This window comes from Brachyistius frenatus, unplaced genomic scaffold (assembly GCF_029030835.1).
Source record: "Brachyistius frenatus isolate BFR_SWC_R1_liver_20210118 unplaced genomic scaffold, ASM2903083v1 Contig_57, whole genome shotgun sequence".
NCBI classification, from domain to species: Eukaryota; Metazoa; Chordata; class Actinopteri; family Embiotocidae; genus Brachyistius; species Brachyistius frenatus.
Genome location: NW_027210656.1, coordinates 632,524 through 658,309, shown reverse-complemented (window position 1 = coordinate 658,309; position 25,786 = coordinate 632,524). Strand labels below are relative to the sequence as shown.

Genomic DNA, 25,786 nt, shown 5'->3' with positions numbered 1-25,786 from the left:
AATATTTTTTTTAATACAAATATTCTATAATATATATCTATCTTATTTTATGTATACGTATTTGTAATTTTTTTTATATTGTGTGCACCTTTTTTGTGTTTCTATGCTGCTGTCACGACTACATTTCCCCAACTTAATATAAGTCCAACCATGTCGACAATGTTAATGCTATAAGTAACACTTCTGCTTTCCCCTATTTTGAAAAGTCCTAAAGTCTTTTGTGAAAAAAGGTCTGATAAGAAATGTTACTGAGGAACATATTAATCTACAAACTATTTTTTTTAGCATGCCCTGTGAAGTCAAGCCGCGGTTTGTGGTCCTGTACGGGTCGCAGAAAGGGCCAAGCCCAGTCCATAGCAGAAGGGATTGCTGAGGAGGCCGAGGGGCACGGACTTGTTGCTGATCTCAGCTGCTTGAGTCAGAATGAGAAGGTACATGACAAATATTTTACTCGGAACAGAGCTGTCCTTGGAGCCCCATATTCCACTGAATGGCTTTTTACACACAATGACCCATTAATAATTTTAGTAAACATTACATTGCCTGATGATTTTGTGGATATTAATGCACCGAAACACTATTAATCATATAACTGATTCCAGTACAATTTGGAGAAGGAGAATGCCCCCGTGGTGTTTATCGTGTCTACTACTGGAGATGGGGAACCGCCAGACAATGCTCTACAATTTGTAAGGCGCATCAAGAAGAAGACCCTTTCCACTGACCACTATAAACATCTTTGCTTTGCACTTTTAGGTAAATTCTTTTAGGAAGGTGATAGGAAAAAAAGATTTGTCTCTTCCTCTTGTTTGCATTGTGGCTCCGGAAAGTCTCTTGTTTTTCTCTCTTATTTGCAAGTGATTCCTTTTTTGTTTTGTTTTACTTTCCGCATCTAATTGATGACTCCCCTGTGCCCTTATCTTAACCAACTCAGTATTCCCATACGAAAGCAGATACAAAGGGAATGGGGGTGACTGTCGACTGTCACACTGTATAAAAGCTGCCCTACAGAGGAGATCTGGGAGCAGCGCCGGACACCTCTCTTTGAGTGCACATGTAGTTGCTCCTTCTTGTAAGAATAAATGTCCGATATGTTTGATTTTGAACCAAGCCTCTTTGAGTAATTTTTGCAACAGAAAAGGGTACATTAGCTGTTTTTTTGGTCATCTGTCAATATGGGGACTTCATTTGCAAAACATTATTTCTGTAAATCATTAAAATGCAGAGCACTGCACATTGTTTACTTTCTGAACAGTTGCTGGAGAGTCTTTATCTGTTTTCTTCTGTCTGCTCCAGCTTTAGGAGACACAAATTATGCAAATTTCTGCAACTGTGGGAAGACAATTGAGCGTCGTCTACAGGAACTTGGAGCCAAACAATTCTATGCAACGGGATATGCAGATGATGGTGTAGGGTAAGTTCTGCAGAGTAAGAAAGTATACACATCCTGCATGCAGCATTTGGCATTTACCCTCTTTCTCTTGTTTACAAAGCTGTAATTTTATCATCTTGTGGACTTTGTTCTGTACAGGCTGGAGGTGGTTGTGGACTCCTGGATTGAAGGACTGTGGAAAGCCATCAAAGGAGCCTTATCAAAAATGGCTTCTGATGGGACTGGTCCCTTGAAAGGGAATGCGGAGGATTCAGCCAAAGAAGCTCCTGATTCATCCATTCCAGATGTCCAGCTAAACCTCTTAAGCATCACTGACCACCAGAACTGTGATTCAGTCAGAGCATCTGTAGACACGGACTCCAAATTTGCATCTGTTGCTTCATCTTCAGCTTCTGCCACTTCTGATCTCAGGCCAGCTTCTCCTGCAGGGAGCACTGGGTTGGCATCCCTGCCTGGTGTTACTGCCAGTGTTTCTACATCAGCACCAAAAACACACACGGGGGACGCTGGAGTTCCCCATGTTGCACTGGCAGTCTCTCTGACACGTTCCCCGCCGCCGCTGTCTGAGTCCTCGCTTAATGTTCCTGCTCTGCCTCCATCTTATTTGGATGTTTCTCTCCAGGAGGTGGACACTACGGAACAGGTGATGAATGTTGCTGCTGATAAAACCAGTAATTGTGCCGTACTTTACCCTTCATGTCATGAATGTTTGCTTTCAGATTGTTGGACCAGTGAACAAAGAGACTCTCCATCAGGTGCCCATATCCAGGGCAGTTCAGCTGACTAGCGGAGATTCAGTGAAGACGGCCCTTCTCCTAGAACTGGACATTTCTGTAAGCATGATATAATTATGTTTATCTAAAAGAAATCTCCAGCACAGAGTCATGTTGCAATGTAAACTGTATACTTTTCTTTTTCATCCTCAGGCTTACCCGACTATGGCCTATCAGCCGGGGGATTCTTTTGACGTGTTTTGTCCAAACAGGGCCGCAGAGGTGGACAACATGCTCCTCAGATTGGGTCTTCAGAACCAAAGAAACCATCATGTCAATGTTTCTCTAAGAAAGGACACCAAGAAAAAAGGCAATTCTGCTGCTGTCAAATAATTTGAACTTGTTGTTTCTGTACTCAAAAGAAAACATCGTGACATACTGCAGTGTTGGATTGGCAAAAAAACACTGACAACATAATATCTACAGGATAATGGCTGACTACATTCTTTGTATTTGTGAACTTCATATCTGCCCTGTTACGCTCATCCTGTAATGTTCTTTCTTCCCCTGTTAAAGGTGCTCGGGTGCCGTCCTACATCCCCCCGAACTTCCCTCTGTTGTTTGTGTTCACATGGTGTCTAGAGATCCGAAGTGTTCCTAAGAAGGTACTGTATGTCCAAACATTGCTCTGCCACCAATTAATTTACAAGCCACTTTTTTAATGCTACATCCTGCTGGTTGTTTAAGTCCATCAGCATAATGAGAGGGATGTGTCATTTCCCCCCTTCCTGCTAGAGCACATAACTTTTATTTGTTTTGTCAAAGTTCAGAGAAAAGGGTATTGTTTTTCATGTAGAGGGGCAATTATATTTGGTCTATTTCACAATGCATTTATTTCTGTACTGACCCTGGATCCAGGAGATTTGCAGAGGTTCATGGTTTGGTTTAATAAGCCGAGGTAAGACTTGATTCACAGAGTGTGGGTCCAAGGCTGAAATAATCAGTAAAATTGCCTTGTCCTCTGTGGCAGTGGAGAATTAAAGTCACATTTGGTGCATGAAAATGTCAAATCGCTGCAGTCTTCAGCTTTGCCTGCACAAGTGTCTCTCGATCCTCTAAATTTTGCAACATTATTTGTTCACAGTTGTGAAACCTAATTTAATTAGGTGGTAAATAACATTTCTCTGTAATGTGAAAATATTATTTGTTACTACTTTACACGGACTTTAAAATACTAATACTGTTCCCAAACAGTGGTTATATTGTGAATCACTGAGCACCTTCCTGTACTCCTTGTCCTGTTCACAATTCCCATCAATTAATTTTTTTTCACAGCATCCCGCTTTTTACAACGAAAGTTTAATTTATTATTTAATTAAAAAAAAAACATTATGTTCTAACAAAGTTGAAAACCATTAATTCCCATCTGGCATGAGCTGCATCAGTAGTTTACTGTTAATTGTACACTGCACACTGAATGACAAAAAGGAAGACAATATGGCAGCAATCCAACAGCTCTAATAAAAATGTCATTTTAAGAATTGTTCGGCATTAAAATCCCAAATTACACAATTCCAACACGATTTCTGTTTCACGATAATGCCACTCTGCATGCTACAATTTTTAAACACGTTACATTTTAGTTTTAAAACAAACATGTCTAAAAGTAAATAATTAAGATACTGCTTAGCCAGTATGATGAATTAATAGACATTAGGGAATCATTATTCCTGAAAGCTGCCATGATTTTATTAGTAAAGCTTCTCAACTGCCAGATAAAATTGATAATGTGTCAGAACATTTAAATTTTAACAGCTACCGTCAGTTCAGCACCCTGAAAAGTCTGTATAAATGAGTTGTGCACAAATCTCTCTTTTAAATTTCTGCACAGAAATGGATTGTTTCAGGCCAAACTTGTCTGCAGACTCGCAGGGCGATAAAAGTTTTATTTTATAACACCTTTCCGTGTAATCCAAGCGGTTAAAAACTGTTTTACTAAAGCGATTATAATGGCTATAATTTCTAAGCCCCACGGTTTTTAAGACAGGGAAACATAAAGACTTCTATCTCTTAACAAGTACTATTCCCAGCAGGATGTTTAACAGCATCAAATGCAGGTTGACAAACATGTACATCTTTTTCTACTGAGACGCAATGGTTTTAATATATTACTCAATCCAGAGACTGTCACAGACAGCGGCACTGTTTGTTTTCACAATATTTAAAAAGAGCTGGCTATAGAAGATAGACGGGAAGGGATGGGAATCACCAAAAGGCCTATAACAAAACTTTAATGTGTAAAATATTGATACTTGGTCTGCATATCGATACAATATTGGCACACAAAATACCACGATACTATGCTGTACAAATAATATTTTATCCCCCACGCCACTAATCTCTGCATACACACGCAAAAACTGTTATGAACTGCTGTGATTACACAGAACACTTAGGCATGACAAATATTTAGAGGTTTAGAGAATGACTCATGGTTGCAGAGTAAAGTCAAATCATTCTTAGAGTTAGGCATTTTAATATTTCTTCATGATCCCTTTTAATCTCCTCATTTAAATCTCTGCCTGCAAAAAAAATAACAAGCAATTATTAATGAAATGCCAGTTAAACCGCAGCATGTCCTCTGAAAATGTAACATTAATTTGTGGCATAAATAGATCTTGATGAATGTTTGATAATCAAAAGGTTGCCTCTTTGGCTTCGCTAATTTCAGAGGAGCCTTTAGGCATTTAAAAACTAAGTGACTTCTCTTACTGTGGCAGAAAGTGCATTGTTAATGTGCATATTAAAATAGCTGTATTACATAACTGGGCTGGTGTCAAGGTCTCCCGCTACAGTTTTAATTTCCAGAGAAAACGCACAAAGACTTACATTTTTTGACCTGTGTACTATGTGGCATTGAAGTTTGCCCCACTGCGGAGTCAGGAAGTGTAGCTGGCTCTTCTTTTTATAGTTGTGAATAAAATAGAGAGCGAGTATGAAATACTGCAAAAGCCATCACCGCTGTTGCTGATGGAGGAGCAGAGCGGCTTCAAGTGACAGTACATCTGATTACTGTGTCCCTGTCAGGCGTTTCTGCGAGCGCTGGTGGAGCATACCGGGGACGATGTGCAGAGGAGGAGACTGCAGGAGCTCTGCAGCAAACAAGGTGCCGCAGACTACAACCTGTTTGTGAGAGACCCGAGCCTCAGCGTTTTGGAGCTTCTCACAGCCTTCCCTTCCTGCTCACCTCCTCTCAGCCTCCTCATAGGTCAGACTCCCTGCTGTTAGCTCACTCACTCAGTCACTTTTAAGGTTTCTAATTTCTCGGGAGTGTTTAATAGTCAAGGGTGAAAACGATCCTTGCCAGATGTGTTATGCAACAGGCTACGTGAAAACCACCCTGATGGGCAAAATCTGATCAAAATCACATTTATATGCATAATTTTTGTTTGATTTAATCTTCATGTCACGTAGCAAATGGCTGCATTTTAAGCTTAACATTGATCCACAGCACAGAAGAAAAAGGAAAACGAATATTCTGGCATATTTTAAAGATGGTTTTCATTTTGTTTTGTTTTTAAATGTGTAGCAATAACAGATGCCTGTTTAATTAAAAACAGGTTTTCACGTGGGAAGCAAATTGGAATTATAGTTATTGATGTGAGAGTGGGATTTTGAATGCACCTGCTCAAAATATCAACAGAATAATTTACTTTAGAAGTGTTTATTTTTCTTTTCTAAAAGACTTCAGGTTATATTAAGTCTGTCTTGTGCTTTGTAATTCAGGTGATTTGTCTGCCTGGATGACTTTCAACCAGTAGGGGTCACTGTACCCTCAGTAAAGCGAGCTGTAGGTAGTCACATCGTTGATTTTTGTCAGAGCGTTTAATTATACAGAATGGTCAGACAGTGTGTATCTGAAGGGTCAACACTCATTTCCTCATCTCATTTTTGAGTCCACGCAGCCCCAGCATGGTTTTTGTGTCCCAGTTTCTGGAAATAGAATGGCACTACTGTAGCTCCAAGATATATTTTCAACGTTTATTCATTATCTCCCACCTTGCTAATAATATTTGATACTTTTTTGGGGCTGTTTGCTGTCCCCATCCTCCCTCCTTTGACCCCCTGGCACCAACTGTTGGTAGAGAACTAACATTTTCTCTCCACTCATTAAGATAGCTGGCTGGTCATTCAGTCATTCAGATCTAATAAGCTTTGACTGAAACTTACCAGACAGTGAAATTAGTTGGCTACAGCTTTACATACAAGCGGAGTTGTCCTCTAAAACAGCTGTGTCACAGCTCTTTGCCTACCCCCGTGTCAGCTATTTTAGGCCAACTTTGCCAACCGCAGCACCTTTTCCAGTGGTGAACCAATGCAGAAATTGGCATTTGGGACGATTGTGAAAAATGTGGTGTTGGAGGCCCTTAAGGGCAACAGCTGTTCTTCGGTTTACTGTTGAGCCACTGAGCTTTGCAAGGACATGAATGTGCCGGGGTCAGTTTGGATCGTCGGTTAATGGTCAGCTCTGACTCAGTGTGTCACTGTTAAAGTACACAGCTGCATTTTTGCACTGTTCTTGGTTCATTACCCCAGCTAAGGGGAAGGTGTTTGGTGATGAGAGTTTAGGCTGTTTTACAGTAACTGTAAATAATGAGGAGAAATGTGTCTTGACCCGCATGCCTTTGGCCAAGTTCAGGCTGTATATAAAAGTAAACGCTTGGTATGAATTGAGAAAGATACCTGCTCCTCGGAGTCGGGTCTCTTGTTATATGGTCCATTGTTTCATATAGAGTGTCGGATAAAAACTTTGGGGTCATAGCCCCAGGGAACTGGATGCTGTCCATGAGCATCTTTTTCAATTTACTTTACCGCATGGCTCAAATGAAATTGTACCAGGGTGCAGTTTTATTCTTTTTTTAGCTTGATTGTGACATGTGGAGCAAAGTAAATCAAAGTAAAGTACAGAGTTCAGCAGAACTCCTCCTGTCTGAAGGAAAAGCATGAAATCTGAAATGAATTTTTCCTGGTCACAGAGAACGCACTGCATATCACACATATTCCCACTATTAATTTAAGCTCTAATAAAATGCCATGGAAAGTGTTTAAATGGTTTTGGAAAACCATGGGCTAGCAGGTCCTTTTCTCAGAAGTAGCTTGAAATTAGCATTTGAGGGCTATTAAAAAGTGTAAAAACCCTACCAAGGAGTATTCTTCATAATGCTTTAATGCTAAAAACCTCCACAATTTTGTGTGCAGCCAAAGAAACTATCCATAAATCTTGCGAAGTATATACTTTTATGTCCAACCACATTGCTATCTCATTTTTTCTACCTCTAAAATGGTACCTCTGCATATAAATTGCAGCACAGAGAGACTTTTGAGATGGAATAGATTATATTGTTGTGCAGTATGATCGATGATACCCTCGAAAATGATCATTTCTAAAAACGTAGCGGGAATCCTGGACTGCATTTTTTTGGAACAGACATCTTTTTCTGAAATACATATTTTAAAAATGTATCCTAAAGCCACTCACTGGAAAAAAAAATAAATAAAAAAAATAAAAAAAAAGCTTTGCACTCAAAAGGTTTTAAAAGTGATATATCCTTTGTATCTACCAGCAGTATCATCATGGTGCAGTGATGTGAGATGATGGATTGATTGTTGTCTGCTTCAGACATGTGTTGCCACTCTGAGAGAAAGGTAGCAACTCGAGCGCCGTGTAGCTGCAGTGGATTGTGTTTACTTACATGATACACGTTCTGATGGAGACGTGTGTGCTTTCACTGATGGAAAGTATCACCAGATACTGTACTGTATTTTGTATGTATAAGAAGATTTTGCGTGAGTGAGTGACTGCCAAATGCGCATAATCTGCTCTTGTTTTAAAACATAAAGGATGTTTTTTTTGTTTTTTTTTATCCTTCCTGTTGCAGCTTGGCCCTGATTATCACTGAAGATTTATTTACTAATGATTCACTGAGTCACATCTTCAGTACAAGCATATTGATTATAACAAAGCAAGGCCAGCCTGTAATCTTGCCTCACCTTGTAAGTCGTTAATACATTTTGAGCCTCCGAGTCTAAACAGTTGGACTTCTTTTTCAAGATAAAAGCCCCCTTCACTAAAGTTCACTATTCATTTCCATGTCATGCTGAATATTTGGCTCATATTTCCCATGTTTTCACGGGACACTTGTGAACACACGTATAACAAATGTTTACCACATGTTGCAACATATGATAATGTGGGGAAAATATGTGGAACATTTTTCACATGGGAATCAACATGAGCTTCACACATTACACCACGAAAGTGTTCCAAAAACACGTTTCCAATGGGCAAAATACATATTTCAGGCGCATATGTGTCGGTGGTCACTTGGGATTACATGTGTTTTTGCACATGGATAATTCATGTGTTTTTTCTGAAGAGGGATCAAAAGACACCGTTGTTTATGAAACCTCTGAAATATAATAAGGCATCCTATTGAATATATTTATACAGTATAGTCTTTCAAATATTGTTTATGTACAAAACTTCACTTGAGTTAAGTTATACGTCCAAGAGAAGATGGAAATACCCCGATAAAGGGTGAATGAATGAAATTCCTTTTCTATATCACTGCGATCGCATGTTGAAAAACCTACTTTTTCTTCTTCCATACTGACACATTCTCCAGCTTTAGCATTGAGTAATCAAATTCTTTAATATCTTATCATTCCATTGGACCTTGTTTTTGTTTAGTCCTTATGTTATCAGCCCACTGTTCTTTAAACTCTCTAAAGTTGATGTGTCAGCCCTCGTCCCTGTTGTTTTTTGTTTGTTTTGTTCTTTTTAAAAAAAATTTTTTATTGTTTAGTATCTGAGGGAACAGGGATTCGTTTTTAGCAGAAGACTGCTGTTTCAGCAAGGCCTCTGTTTTTGCTTAAAAATCTTTCAAACATACTTTTAAGTGCTTCCTACATCACCATTTTTTTGTGGAAAAAAAAGAAAAACGTCCAAGTGTGGAGCTGCCTCTCTAACACCCTGAGCTGTTTAGATGTCAGAGAAATCCAGACAGAGAGGAGAGAGCAGATTTAGTCCAGCTGTTTGTCTTTCTGAGCAATTTAGCAGAAAAATGTGTTATTGTGAGGCCTCAGCTGGTACATATGGCGCAGCTTTGGCTTTCCAGCTTCATCTATCACCGAAATCCAAATAAAACGTAAGGGAGTACACAGCAAGCACGTCGCACCACTCTCCATCACTCTCTTTGCCCACGTTCAATAACTGCTGCTGGGTACTGCATAGATAGTCCTGTTGCTACTGCATGGGGACATGTTATCTCTAACTCTTATAAGCCTTCCTGATTTCACTGACACCTCCTCACGCATACAACGTGCACGACATATTTCCCAAAAGAGGGCACCTTCATGGCTGGCATTGAAATAAGGTCTGCATAAGCAATCTGTTTCCTACTGGCTCCACATCTGGACACTTGGGATTCCATAACCCTGAGTTTGTAATTTCATAAATATAGAAGTGTGTCCTAGAAACAAGACTGTAACCTGGGTGGGGGTTATAGAGGATAGATTGGAAGGTAGGACGTCTCAGTGGGCCAAGATGACTTTCACATATTTTGTCTCCTCGCTGTCATGAGTGTCTGCGTAACCAAATCTCAGCAAGACAGCAAAGTGATTGACAGTTGTGCTTGCCTTTCAGAGCATTTGCCGAAACTGCAGCCGAGGCCTTATTCAGCAGCCAGGTAAGGTGTCAGAAAAATAAGAATGAAGCTTACATTTTGTTCTGGATAAAACTGTGCACAGTTGTGCTCTGACAGTATAATTTGTCTGGAATAACAAGTATGTGTGTCTGTTTTATTCTAAATGAGCATGGAGGCTTACATCTTCTTAATTCCTACTGGTTTATTTTAGCTGCAGAATATGAGAAAATTAAGAGATGGTTTAAAACGGTAATAACTCATGGAGAAGAATTCAATTCTTGGATATGTTTCCTTATTTTGGATTTAAAGAATCCATGATTTTAATCAGTGTTGGGAAATGGAAATAGTCTTTCTCTCCATTGATTTCTAAAACATGTATTTAAATCATGGTATGATTCACACGACTGGAAATATGATCTCTAGTGTTTTTTGGCCTCATAACCTTCTAACATCGTTTTGGGAATGTGTTGATGTTTTGTTCTCGTGCATGAATCATGATGCATCACTTCCTCGAGTTTGTTTATTAGGCACTACTAGACAAGAGAGTAGGAGTTTGCATGATAAAATATATATTGATCTTGCTCTCTTGGCAGACATGCGGTGCACTGCCGTTCACTGGAGAGCTGCTATTTTGCCAACACCTCCACAGGGGCAGATTGAGCTTCCAAATGATCTGACATTTAAGAGAATTAAAGAGACTAAAGAACATCAGGGAAAAGTGCTGTTAAGTTAATAAAGTCTGAGGTTTTTAGAAACAACTTGAAAAATTAAATAAAACATATACAAACTTGTACGGAAGTGATTGTTCCGTATGTGTGTGTCTACCATAAGTTTGTTATTACCCTTGTCAGATCCGGTATATTGTACTGTTGTGTGTTTGTAGATGCAATTTCCTATTAAGCTCAGTGACAGGAGGAAACTGCACAAATGAAAGGACTAAATATTGTATAGCCTTTAGTTAGTTGTTATTAGTTTATATAGGCCAAGTGTTCCTCTTTCTTCTCACTTAGCTTGTCATTGATTTGCTCTTCCTTTTAAGCTTGTGCCCATTAGGTTTGCTTTAAAGCTCATGTGGAACAGCAACATCTAATACAATGTCAAAACTTCTCCACTCCTCTCATTAGTCCCTCACTTAGCTGCTTGTGTTGTGGTGTGGTGTGGTGTGTGTGTGGTGTGTGTGTGTGTGTGTGTGTGTGTGTGTGTGTGTGTGTGTGTGTGTGTGTGTGTGTGTGTGTGTGTGTGTGTGTGTGTGTGTGTGTGTGTGTTTGGGCTAAGAGATGGGGAACGGACAAGAGAGCGCACGGCTGTAGTTTATCAGATGGTGCAGAGACATTAGAGACCTGCATTATTGATGCCGTGGTCAATAGAGGTCTCCAGTGGCCCGCAGGAACTGGAGAGTGAAGGATGAGAGAGAGCATGAGAGTGCTTCAGCCGACACTGAAGACTGGAACAGAGGGATGGGGGGGGGGCAGTTTTATTAAAGCACGACAGACAGAAACTTTCATCCTTTGGGGTTACTTTTGTGGTTTGCCCGGTGTTACGTGGAAAGATTGTGGAGTAGTTCAACTAATTCCCCAAAATATATATATCCACGTATTTGTGTTAAGGTGGAAAATAAACACACATGGAGGATGGCAAATTGGTATGATGTTTATCCTCACTATGGGTTATATAACCATCTTAAATAGCTGAAGATTTAACAGTACTCCCACCAACCTGTTGCCACTTAGCACTTTGGCACTTATTGGTATTGAGAGTCCATGAAACAGTTAAAATAGTTCGCTTAAAATAATGAGTAAATGGTTGAAATTATTTAGTTTAAAATTATGAATAAACAGCTAAAATAGTTAGCTAAAGAATGGCTAACACAGTTTGCTAAAAGTATGACAAAACTGTTGAAATACTTATCTTAAACAAATGGATAAACAGCTGAAATGGCGAACTAAGTAATGAAGAAATGGTTGAACTCATTACTTTAAAATGATGGACTATAAAGTTGAAATAGTTAGATAAACAATTGTTGAAAAGTATTGACTAAATGGTTGAAATTATTAGCTTATTCTCATAAATAAATAGTGATAAAAGTTGTTTGATTTTTTTAAATAGTTAGCTAAAAGTAATGGGCAAACAGTTGAAATAGATAAGTAGCTAAAATTATTTAATAATTCAAACTATAAAAGTTACAAGCTAATTGAAATGGTTAATATGTCCTGTTTCTGCCACTACAAGTGGAAGCAAGCTTAATATGTATTGAGAAACAGTAATGAATAATGCTGAATAACATCCTGTTTAAAATCTATTCAAAAGCACCTTTTTAAAAGACAACAGGTGGCGTTGATGAAGAGGTACTTAAGCTCTTGTAACAGGGATAAATCATAATTTGGGACACTTCAGCGCCGTGTCCAAGTTTGTATTTGGCACTGCATCAGATGTGCCCTTGTTTCTCTGATGTTGCTGTTGTTCAACGAGAATTTTCTTATGATGTTGTGGGAATTTTTGAAGCAGCATTGTTGCCTGTTCTTCAGGATTGATCTTTGTGTACCTTTCTGCTCTGCCTCTGCCTCTCTGTGCTTCGCTCCATTTTCCACTTCATCTCTGTGCATTTCCCTGGTTGTCACTGTCTGTCTGTATGCCTTGCACGCACACACACACACACACACACACACACACACACACACACACACACACACACACACACACACACACACACACACACACACACACACACACACACACACACACACACACACACACACACACACACACTCTCTCTCTCCCACTCTGATGTTTCCTCCTTTGGCCTTTTCCATCTCCCACTCTCTGTGGTCCCATCTCTGTAGCTCCCGTCTGAGGCACCCAGGAAAGCTGCATTTTGTCTTCAATGTGGTCGAGTTCCCAGCGTGCTCTCGGCGGCCTGCTGGGAGGCGAGGCTTGTGTACCGGTTGGCTGGTTGACCTCATCAATCCTGGCCCTGTTTTCCCGGGGAAGGATGAATCCTACGGCAGCCCGGCTCCGCCAAAGGTAATGAAAAGACAGGACAAAAACGAAACTTTAAGTAGACTGTGCACATTTTTGGTCCTGGCTGATACATTTCTAAGTGCTAATATTTGAGAGTTGAAGTGTTCCGTTCGCCAGAGTAGTTGTAACCCAACACTCACAGGGAGGGAAAATATAAAACTGTGCCACACTTGTCTGTGCCTTCCTTACTCTGTCTTTGTTTTGATTTTTACAATGAAATGACACGAGACGTCGAGGGCCCATCCTCCTTCAGATATCACAGTTCAAGAGGTTCCCAAGGAAAACAGGAGGCAAATATGGAGCACAGTGTCATAACATTGTGTCTGGTGTTAGGGAGTCAAAGTGTTTCTACTTCATGTTTATGCTCCTCTGAAAACTCAGCTTTAGTGTGGCAGAAAAAAAAGAACAAGCTTTGGGCCTGTTGTGTGTGGTTAATTAAAAAATTAATTTAGGTCACAGCAAGCAAATCCTTTCGCCAACTCTGTGGATTCCAGCTGAAGCTCACGGGTTTTCTCATTAGTACGTCTTAGCATATTAAGTAGATCAATTTATAGATTGGCAGGCCCAATGCTTCTCAGCATCGTTGTAATTACTCTCATTATTTTGAATGCTCACTAATGGTCTCTGACCCCAGATCCATGTGAGTGTGAGATCCAACTTCTCCTTTCGGCCTCCCTCGGACCCGTCGGTGCCCTTCATCATGGTCGGCCCAGGCACTGGAGTCGCCCCATTCATCGGCTTTCTCCAGCAAAGGTTTGCTCATTTTGATATTGTCTTCCAACATAAGTGACGTTTTTATCAAGTAGGAGACACATGGTATATGCTGAGACCCCTCACTTTGCAAATGTACCTGTCAAAAGGAATCAAGTGCCTGTAATAATGCTCTTGATCCTATGCCAATGTTACGTGTTCCAAGATTTGCAGCTGAAGTAGGTCGGTGAAACGTTCACGTCAAGTGTCAAGTTATGTGCTCACTGATGCGAAGTGCAACACAGATTATTCCAGCAAAAATTGCGCTCCCTTTAATGAATATTCACAATGCTGGAGTGATGTTAAGTGCACATCATCTATGCCTATTTTCGAGTAATCTGCAGAGACAATTAAATGAGACCCCGCTCAAAGCCGATAAAACTCCACGTCACGTAAAGCATAATAAATCTAGGGGTGAGGGCTGCGATCACGAAAGGGATTATTTCAGACTCTTCCCCCATTTCGACAGGAATAAATTAGAGCTTCTCCAATGAGCACACTTATGACTTCTGTAATAAAAAGCCATGAGTCAAAGCGGCACACGGGGTGTTATGGATTTGAAAGTAAAAAGTCCAGTAGGGGGTGGCCATTTTGTTGGCGTAAATCATTGCTTGTAATTGCCGATGCGTTGGCGTGAGGATATTGACTCTTCGCTAAGTAGGTTCAAGTTCTCTCCTGCTAGTTAAACCATGACTTTATGTCTTTGCTTGAAGAGCTCCATTCATTCAGAAGAAAATTAAACATTTTGTTTAATTTTCGCAGGTCCTGAATTGCTGGCTAAATCAAGATTGCAAGGAGATGACCTGTCAGAAGGATTTAATGTGACTGGAGCTTCTCTATCCAGGCTCATGCCCGTGTGTTGAAGCAGGCCCGCAGCCACCATGACTTGTCAGAAAGCCGAGTAAGCCTTTTTAGTCAGACTGACATGTCTAACTCTTGGGTGGCTTTGTATAAATGAGGTTGTGCCCCAGTCAACTCCAATTGTCTCTAAATCCCCCTGGATGTCTGCTCTGTTGTGGCGGGCGGCCTCCGCGGGTGATTGCTCTGAGAGGTGACACAGGAGCGGCTGAAGTGATGGCAGCGCTGGATTGTCTGAGGCAGATTTGTTGGAAGGACAGGTGGTCATCTGAGGGGAGGTTTTGTGTACGCCTTCGGGACAGAGGAGCACTGACGATAGCACATGTTTTTGGACTGAACTGGTCACACTACTTGAAGACTCCTCGTCTTAATGATCAAGGTTCAGCCAGAGGGACAGTGCTCTGTTGTAACGCAGTGATATGCAACATGTCGGTCCTCACAGCAGAGCTCAAATATTGCTCTCTAAATTCTAAGACAAATACAACAATTCAGGTGCTTTATTAAAGCAGAACACCTAGACCTTGATTGATTATGCAAGACTTTCTTTCATGATAAAACACCCACCGCCCCTCATGAAATGCATCCTTGGAAGTTCAGTATTTGATTTTTCGTTTTTTTCATTTCTCTTATTGAATTATTTTCTTTTCATTTTAAGAAGCTTTTAAGTGTTACAATATAAACGATTCATCAGCTCAACCGTCTCCGCAGTCCCCTCTCCCTCTCTGTGTTTCTCATCACCTCCCCCGCCAGCTCTGTATTGTGCCGGAGGATTGTAAGAACCTGTCATGGCACGCTGCATTGTGCAGAATCTTAACTTGAGATTCCAAACAAAGCCTCGGTGGCTGACGATGTACTCTGATAGGAGATAACAATCACTAGTTTGTCAACGGGACGCTGTATCTTGCTCCAAAGCCCGAGAAAGTCCTGTTAGCAACAAAACAACATGGGGACACTTCGATCCTCCAACCTCTCCCCCTCTTTCACACCTACTGTTAATCGATGGCTGTTTTCAAAAGTACTTTGTCAAGTTTGTAGTGCTGGTAACAAGTGGAAGAAGAGTCTTTAAAAGGTCAGAGGCTCACTTGGTGGTACCAGGAGATTTGAATAAGGCCCTCCAGTAGTCTGTTATTGATTGCTGTGGTTTTGCGTAGAGGGATTTTATGGAGATGAAGCTGCTTTTCAGTGTCTTTGTTTAGCTGGGAGCAGTGACAGTTAGACAAATATTGTACGTTAACTGAGTGGTTTGCCTTAATCTTCTTAGCAGCTCTAACAAGCTTTCCTTTTGGAAAAAAAAAATCAGTTTGCTCAGTTTAATATTTAGTTATGCCAGAAGGCATACTTGGCACTTCAATATGACAATTTGTATTAAAGTTTGTGTGAACAAATATTTAGTTTCTATTTATCAGTCTAACCAGACAGCTGACTACAGTTAGGCTACAGCATCTTGCTTATGAAAACATTTTGAATTCAGAACGTTGAATGTATATGGGTGTAATTCTGCAATGTAATTTCAGTGATTAAGCCCTGAGCTGTTGTTGTTTTCAAGCTTTTATTTGCTCTCGTTGTATTTTGAAATGCAGAAAGCCGCTCAGCGCTACTCGCACTGAACTGCAAAGATGAAAATGAAAGATAAGGGATATTTGTGATGTTTACCAAGTCTTAACCTCAGCTTCCCTTGCAGTTTTCCCTTCCTGCTGATCATCTGAATGGCACTGAAAGGCAACCGCTTCTGATTTCGACCCCAAATGGAGTGCTCTGTGGATGCTGCCTTCCCCCTGGGATTGTATTGCAGGCTGTTATAGCGTGGGGATGGGATGTGATGTGATTTGTATTCAGGGAAAGGCGCCGGTGTGGTCTACTCAGAATGGAATCCAGCTTTTTCATATTGGTATTGATCCCTTTAGGGCAGGCGGCGAGAGGAGAGAGACGAGCACACTAAAATGAGTTTACTTGAGGCTGTTTGCAGATCAGAAGAATCTCGTCCAGGATGCTAATGGATGGGATCTGAGCGCTCGGATGAAGTCAGCCAGACAGCTCTGTTATCGGGTCTCATTCACAGACAGAAAGTTCAAACAAACTTCTTCTCTAAAGCATTTTTATTAACCGCTCAACTTTGCAATTAATTAACGAGAGCACAGCTTTCTTTTAGCATTCGCAATCACATTGATTTGTTTTTTCCCTGAAGCTAATTTTTGTAGAGGTGCCACTAACAATTGATTAATCTGTTCATTATTTTAAAAAGTGCAATAAATCTGCTAATCCTTTAGTCTATAAAATGTCAGAAAACAGGAAAAAAAAAATGTCCACAGCCCAAGGTGAACCGATTGCATTACTTGTTTTGTCCAACCAACAATCCATAACCTGTAGATATTTGATTTTACGACATGAAACGGAAAACAACAACAAATGCTTATCTTTGAGAAACTGAAACCAGCAGTTATTTGAAATATTTGCTTGACAAGTTACTCAAACCAGTGGTTTGCAAACTTTTTCCACCTCAACTCACTTTGAAAGCAGGGAAAAAAAAACTATCCTGTCCCCAATTCCCCTGTAAACCTATTTAAAGTTGTATCAACTTGTAGCAATATCGGAGAAATTAGCAACAAAATGAGCAACATTTTAATGATCAAAGTAAGACGAATAGTTCTGCTGCTTCATTTGCTTTAATCCTGACTGATTAAGGTTGCCTTTGTTTGATGGATGTCATCTGTTTTCCCTTTTTTTCTTGTCAAAGATGTTTCTATCTTGCCCATGTGCATTTCATTGTACCGCCTGAGCGAAGTCGTGCTTTCTTCAATCTTAATAGCCGTACTTGTATGAAAAAAATCTGAAACACATCCATTTAGCTTAATATCACTCCACTTTTCTTTTGGTCTACGCTGGACTGCTTGTGCCCCTTGAGGGGGCCCAAATTTGGAAAACCCCGACCGTTCAAAAATGTGTTGTTCTTATGAGATGTCTGAGCCTCGCTGTGCAGAATGATGTATGTCCAGAGTTTGACACCAGAAGACAGTTTTCACATTCATCTCCTGAAGGAGTAAAGTGTCTCTGTGCACACCTCAAAATGAAGTTTCAGACGTGGACATGAGAGGATTCGAAGCCGAACTTATAGCTTCCAGTGCACGGACACTGACAACAGACCTTTTTGTTGAAGTAGGAGCCATCTCGTGTCCAGCAGTTTTAATAAAATAAATCACATTTACATATTCAACTTGTTCGTGGAATCTGTCTTGTTGGATTCAGCCTGTTTGTGTACGGCAGAGGATGCGGTTTAGGGAAAGCGGCACCTTATCCTCCGAGTGCAGCGGCGCAGCACAAAGGGCCCAGTCTCAGTGCCTCTCTGGTGTTCTTTAGGCCCATCGTTGTGGTTGGTCACTTGAACCACCCCTCCTTTTCACACACACACACACACACACACACACACACACACACACACACACACACACACACACACACACACACACACACACACACACACACACACACACACACACACACACACACACACACACACACACACACACACACACACACAAACAACAGGGGTAACGGATAATGCCGGGCTCTTTGGACAGTCAACTGACTGATGGCATCGTGAAAGGTTGGGGGTCAACTGTTGTTATCTGGGAGAGAGCTGTCACCTTTGCAGCAGGTGTGTGACTCAGATAACGGCGTCCTGAGAGCCGCTTTGTGCTGCTGCGTTGCAGTTGCCTGCAAAGGATTCCGGGAGATTTGCCAAACTCCGAAGCCACAAGAGGAATCACTTTTTTTCAAGAGCAGTTTTTGTGCACGGGGTAACAGTTGGACACACATAAGTGTATGAGTAACACATTCACACACACACACGCACACTTTCAGCCCTGTTATAATTTCCAGTAACTGTTTATAATGATGAGATCTGTCCTTCTGTTTGGGTGAAATTTAATAATACATATAATGCCCTTGCTTCTCCACGCACGGTCGTTTTCATACAATTGGCAATTGTGTCACTCAGTGTACTTTCACTGCAGACAGTGCTTAATAATGTCACTCCTCTCATTTAACCTCTGCTGCGAGGAAGGACTCCCTCTCCTCCATCTGGCCTGCGTGTCTGTTTGTATTGATTGACCGCTAACATCTGTTGTTTGACTTTCAGAGAGGAGGACAGGCAGAAGAACCCGGAGGTTGTTTTTGGCGAGACCTGGCTGTTCTTCGGTTGCCGCCACAGAGACGGAGACTACCTGTTCAGGTCTGTTCAGTTCAGTGGTTATTCAGACTCCATACATTCATTCCAGTATATACAGTCTCTGCTCAACCTTTTGTGAGTCAGATATACCGCTCTCAACAACCACATCCTTTACCTTGCCACCGCACTTTCCATTTATTGAAATCAGTGCCCTGCATAATGAACATTGCAATCGTATGCAAGAGGTGGGTGTTCTCCCTTCAATTCCATTGAGCATTGTGGGCATTGTACTGTATATAAAGCACTTGGCTCAAGGATATATTGTAAGATGTATGGGAAGAAAGTGGACATGTCAAGCTGTTTTAGCCAAGGTCTCATGTTTTTTTTCCCTGAGTAACACCGGACAACAATAACAGCATCTTGCAAGGTTGGCATGTAATTCTGACTCAAGGTGGGGCATTGAGTTTCTGTGACTTTATATTTTAGGCTTGGTTTATTTTCGCCATTTCTCTTGTCAGTATTTTTCCTAGTTGCTTAAACATCTAGAGTTAACAAGCTGACAAATATTTCATCAACTCTTTTTTGACTCAAAAAGAGTAATATTTTGAATGTTGTTTCACATCTGCTAGATGTGTAACAAAACAACTGTTCTATAATACAACTGGAAATTTCAACATTGGTTACCCCTGGCATTGCTACTATGTTAAAAGCCAATCCTAAATAGATTTAAGGTTTGCTAATGGATTCACATTCAACAAAGTTCTACTGAATTACAAGCATGCTGTTTATTAACACAAAAGTTTATGGTTTGGTTCTCAACACCGACACAAGGCTGTATTGTAGATCTGAAGGTGGCAGTGTTGTGTTGTGAGTATACAGTATATCCAGGAAAAGTGTACATGAAAGTTAATATTGGCCAGTGACATAGATTTTGTAAATAATAATCTTCTTACCTGCGCAAAGTTTCAGGGGTCTATTTTTTTCATTGTAAAAAAAAACCAAACAAGTTTGTTCCAGCTCAATAGTAGTGAATATCATACCAACTCTCTTGGATGGTTAAAGCACAGTAAACTGACATCCGCCTGTCAGGAGATCCCCCGCTCTGATTAGTTTGCTTTGGCTTTACTCTCTCCTGACTACATGCTAATTGATCAGCTCTTCCTTGTATCAGCAGCGAGCGTGTGCTCAACGTCGGTGCACTGATCGAGTTCCTTTCCAGGATTAAACCGTGTGAATGGATTAGCTTCCTTAATCACACAAGAATAGATCACAGAGGATGCTGTTTGTTCCCCTTTGTTTCCTCTATCCTTTAGTTAAATACTACCTCACAGCCAGGTAGTAGGCAGTGTTTGTTCTCAGTGTGGGCTTCTCTGATGAATACCCCCACAGTGTTGACCAAAATGATTAGTCTGTGTTTTATGAGCCTCCCATGAAGAGTTGTACTCAATTTAAATAGGTTTGCAGAATGAGAACAACATGGCCGCAGTTGAACTGGCTGCCTGCATTCATCTCAGTTGGATTTCCCTTAAAGTAAGTGCAATTTGAAGTCTGGCATTGCCTTGGAATGCAGAAACCTGCTTAGTAAAGTTTGTGGTATTTTTCAATGCCCCAGATTTTTAAATAAAAGCTTAGCTGGAGTTGTAAGTAGGGGTTGAAATTTGAACTTGCATAAATAAAACATAAACTGCTTTTTATTCTTATTAATATTACAAAATGTCAAGAAAGAATGTGACGAAGTCTCAGTTCGTGTTTGGATTGCGAAAAGGCTTGCGATGCGCCTCAATCAGCCGCAGCACTTAACATCTCTATGTGAGATTGATGCCAGGTTGCCCGCTCGTCACATCCAACTTGTCCTCCCTCTCTCCCCTCTGCTGCACTTATCCTTTCCCCACCTCCCTCTGATTTCTCAGCCTCTTCATGGCATGTGATTTCACGCTGCAGGAGAAACATGACTGGAAGGCCTGCTGGGATCACGTCAGGGTCCGGGATATTGCCAGAGGCTGTTATGTGTATAAACACACCAAGGAGTCTGGCAGGTTATGGCTCTCATAACCCCCCCCAAACTCCCACCCCGTCTGTCTTGTGTTTTTCAAAGACGTCGGCTGCCTTTTGTCATCTGCCAGTTTCTGCTCACACGGTTATCACTCTGCGCTGATTTAATATTCAGATGTCAAACAAACAAGACTCGGCGATCCTTCTCCTTGTTCTTCACGTTGTTGGTCTTGCATTCAAGATCAAACATATTGATGAAAAGAATGAGATTTCTCTTAATGACCGCCTCCGATCAAAGGTTAGATCGTAAACATCGCAGGATTCAGAGGCTGAACAATTCGCAACAATTCTGGACTTTTCAGATAGAACAAAGACAAGAATGCCCATCTCTCTCCTTTGTATTCCTGTTGCAGCATCTGTGTTATCAAAAAAAAAAAGCCTTATTTTAGTCTAGGGGTTACTGCGAAACACAGACCCCTGAGGCGAAGACCTTCACCCATGATCTCAGAGCCACTGCTTGTTATGAGCGTGTGTGTGTGTGGAGTTGTGTTTGTGTATGTTTCTGCTCATTCCGACTGCTTAACTTTAAACAAGATGCTCTGAGCCAGAGTAAACCTTACTCCCGCACTACCTTCCTCTTTCCTTCCATTCCTGTAGCACCCCAGGCTCTGTAAAAACACTCGGGCAGAAGAAGGGAGCAGTTGGCAAGCAAAATACTGAGAGGGAGCAAGGTTACACCCAACTGCAAGGCTGGGAGGATTGATTGTAAAAAGATGCTTATAACGGTGACTCGACCTTGCTTATGAAATCCATATTTTTTTTTGCTTTTCTTTTGTTAAACAAGATAAATTGGTTGTCTGGCATAGTTTTGTTCAGACCTTTTGCCCATCAGCGTTCCGTTTTATCAAGCTCGACAGGGTTCTTTTGTTCACAGAAAATATTTGGGGGGGGTTGCATGTCTTTTTTAGGTGGTTGAAGCTATTGCTAAATATCCTAAGGGATTGTTCGATGTGAAAACAGTTGGTATGTAAACTGTGTTGAATCCTTGGCACTTTCTACATTTAGTTTCTCGCTTACGATTTTGATTTTTTTTTTTTTTTTTTTTTTTTTCATAAAACCACGGACAGGCACTGTTTCACAAAGTTAGTCTCTCATTCACTTTGACATAATGTTCTCTCTACAGCAGCACCTGAAATGTCGCCCTCCTGATTCTAGCATCGAAAAGACCCATGTTTGCAAGTTTGGTACAACCTGTCCGAGATCTCGAGAATAACCTTCCTAACCTCCACGTACATTTTTCTCATCCCAGAAGGGAACTGGAGGGCTTTGTGTCCAGCGGTACCCTGAGCCACCTCAAGGTCTGTTTCTCCAGGGACGATGAGGAGGCCACCACCTCGCAGCCGAGATACGTCCAACACAATCTGCTGCTCAACAGCCAACATGTCACCGACATCCTGCTCAAACAGAACGGCTGTCTCTATGTCTGCGGGTAAGACTGACCCTTATTTTAATTTTCATTCATCCTGAGTGATACTTGCTCTTTTCGGTTTTACATTTCATACCTGTACATGTTCTGGCTGCTCTTTCCAGCGTGTCAAGAGTCCGCTGTGAGTGTGAAAGGACTGCAGAGCATCATTTGCCATCAGGCTCTCTGTGTTGGCACGGTTCACTTTGGTCAGATCGCCTTGTGTTTACAAAGCCTCGAATTGACTTCTAAATCAATACAGATCCCTTTCTTTGTTCACAAATGACAGACAATCTTTATTTTATCATGCAGGAACCAGGAAGTGTCTTTTACAGGAGAGAACAAAATGGCTATGTACATAAGTAAACACAGAATCACTTAAAAAATGACTTGCATGCAGCTTACAGCCTACTAACATAGGATGTAAAACAAGAAAAGGAAAAAAGCTTGACTGTTTACAGTTATATTCTCTATTAAATATATACAGGAGGAGGATGTGTAAATCTGATGGAAAGGCAGTGTGTCCAAAAGAAGTTCATCAGATTATTATTACAATTATTATTATGATATACATATTAGATTATTATTATATAATCTGATGGTGTGTAGAAAAAAAATGTGGAATTGATTTTTACTGAAATGTTAAATACGCACTTGAGACCCTCCGATTTGTTGGTTGGCCAAACTTACTTGGTGATATTAACACAGATGTCCTTATCAGTGTATATGTTGTCCAATATGGAAACTTTTTTTTACAGAACATAATACAGAAAAAGATGTTTGGGCTAATTTAGAAATTGTGTGGTTCTTTTTATTTATAGTCGTTTATAATTATTACAATTTCAGTAAAGTTCATTGTTTGGACAATAAAGTTTATCCTTAAACTGTAAAGCATTCTGCCTCTATTACATATTTATATGACAAATGTGTGGTAATCACTCAGTCGTTTCATTGATTTTTAAAACTCCTAATAATGACACTGGCATTGGGCCCAAAAATCCGGTATTAGTCGGGTTTTAATTAGTACAGCTTTTTGTTTGTTGTCCGGCTCTGACCGTCACTGTCAGTTTAGAAATGTGGAACAAGAAACAGCAGAATCAAGTCACGATGTCTGAACCTGCTTGCAGGCTTTGCATCATTTTTGCCAGGTTCGCAACAGACTTTTGAATCACTGCAGATGATCCAGTTTGATCTGGTGTGGTTACAAAGTTTACAAAGAGCGGCTTTAAAGCTGGTAAAGCACATGAATCTCCCACTGAACATAATGTGATGACGCTTTTTAAAAACAAAAAAAAGTATAATCTCGTGTTAGATGCGACCTTTTCAAAGAGTGAACACTTTCGGTAAGTTTTTCAAGGTAATTGGCAGGTAGGTTATTGAAAACCTGGCAGAGAGCTTGCCACAGTTCTTGTGTGAATTCAGGCTGTCTCAGCTGCTTCTGTCTCTCCATGTAATACCAGACTCACTTGATGATGTTGAGATCAGGGCTCTGTGGGGGACACACCATCTGCTGTAGGACCTGTTGTTCTCGTGGCTGAAGATAATTCTCTATGACTTCGTCCGTATGCTTGAGCTCGTTGTAATGGGCTTCCTGATGGAACAAATAAAGTATCCTACAAGAGTGTACAATAATTTAGGAGATGAATCTATGATATAAAAAGGATTTCAGTTTTTTTTCTGGCCCTTAACTCACTAAACAATAGGCGCTGAAGAGCTTTGCTTACAAGCAAGATATCACATTTTTTTTTAATATCACAGGAAGCGTTCTTCTCACAACATCACTTCTCTGATTCCTTCGTTACTGTAGCATTCGCTGTGATGCAACATCGTGCTCCATTTATATCATTTATAGTGTATACACACCCGTCTACTGTATTTCACAACACATTGTTTCTGGCAGTACAAAGACAAAAGCAAAACACACATAGACATATATCATGCCAAATCATGTCAGCATTGTATAGCTCCACATCATATCCTTTCTCTTGTGTTTCTCACTGCCAGGCTGCTCTCTTTACCTTGGAGTAAATTACTTTTGAAACATCAGAGCTGTGTGAATTCTTCCCCGTCAAAAAAATATCCCTGTTGGATGATAAATCTCCCCCAGTATGCTACAACAGCAAGACAGAGATTTCAGCCATTTTCTTCCAGGATACTGTCCAGGACTGGCTGCACATTCTGGTGTTATAAGACACACACACACACACACACACACACACACACACACACACACACACACACACACACACACACACACACACACACACACACACACACACACACACACACACACACACACACACACACACACACACACACACACACACACAGGGGAAAAAACATCTATTGATTGCCTGGCTCGTTTTTTCTAATCTACCTGTTACTTTCCTTCTCCAGGGATGCTAAGAACATGGCTAAAGACGTGAATGAGACCCTGATGGAGATGATTAAAACGGAGCTGCAGTTGGACCAACTGGAGGCCATGAAGAGACTGGCAGGGCTCAGAGAGGAGAAACGCTACTTACAGGACATCTGGGGCTGACAGTGGAAGTTGAGATAAGGGCATATTGCAGTATCCGCTCAGCTTTCTTACACCTTCAAATAAAAAAATAAAAATATTCAGCATACTCAGCTGTAACCGCCAGAACCATAAAATTGTGTATGCTGAAGCCCGGAGGAAGTTTACACCACACAACGCTACCAAGATGGAATTTACCTTGCGGACCTGGGGATATCAGTTTACTACATCATCTTAGGCTTTTCCTCTTCTCTGAACAGAAATGACCTTGGTCAGGGCATTGGTGCTGGAGATTGGTCCTGCAGTCTGAAAAGGCTTTTAGTGCAGACGAGCCTCCTCCTCTTCGTCCTTCCTGGGGAAAATGCATTTACTTCCGTCGGCTGTGATGGAGTGATTTAGATGAGACTAAGAACTCCATGCCGTTTCCATCTAGATTGGAGTAATACCCAGCTCTCAAATAACACACACAAAACTTGTTTATTGTCATTCAGGGAAGGAAGAAATTTTTTTTTTTCAAGAGTTATTTGTTTTTGGAATGTGCCACAGTTTACCTCTGAAGACATAATCAGTCCAAATTCAAGAATAACAGAGAATGTGATCCTAAAAAACGGTTACCAGTTGCATAATTTAGGTCATGGGGATGATTTATCATCACAGTGTGCTCAGGATCAAGCGAAGAGAGGTGCATTTCAATGATAATGTGCAACCCTGACCAAAGCAATTTATCTGACTGACTTTGTTTGTCAATCTGCCCCCACATACCCAGCAGACTGCCAGTCAGAGACTGCAAGAGACAATGAACTCCAACTTTTCTAAGTCCTGAAAAACCAACTAAAATCTCCCAAACTGTGGATAAAACAAACACATCTGTGCTATGTGTGATCAGGAATAAAAAGATATTTCACAGTAAACTGTTGTCTTGTGTTTTCCTTTCTTGTGCACAGACATGTGTGTTTGTGGATGACCTTACACACACACACACACACACACACACGCGTTTGAAGTGTGTGGGCGTGGGACGACTGGAAGCTTTCTCTGCATCTTTGAGAGGCAATGGGAATTATTTGAGAACTAATGGACTCTGATTGATTGGGGGTGATTGTTTTATTTAAATTTGAAGATAATTTGATTGTTCAAGGTGACTTTGGTCAGAAGATGAAGGTGTACTCTGCTAATTGAAGGCTTTTCGCAATGGGCCTCTTAGTGCA

The 25,786-nt window shown here is 40.8% G+C and overlaps 1 protein-coding gene across 1 annotated transcript; it reads left to right on the top strand.

Moving 5' to 3' along the window:
• Positions 1-286: 286 nt before the first annotated feature.
• mtrr (5-methyltetrahydrofolate-homocysteine methyltransferase reductase) lies at positions 287-25,489 on the top strand. The gene is given in 15 exon segments (XM_069705492.1): positions 287-334; positions 336-431; positions 603-756; positions 1,297-1,414; positions 1,532-2,036; positions 2,113-2,226; positions 2,320-2,476; positions 2,683-2,771; positions 5,194-5,374; positions 9,812-9,854; positions 12,653-12,833; positions 13,465-13,583; positions 18,574-18,666; positions 21,905-22,084; positions 24,458-25,489. Coding segments are annotated over 15 exon segments (2,223 nt in total). The 3' UTR covers positions 24,603-25,489.
• The last annotated feature ends 297 nt before the right edge of the window (positions 25,490-25,786 follow it).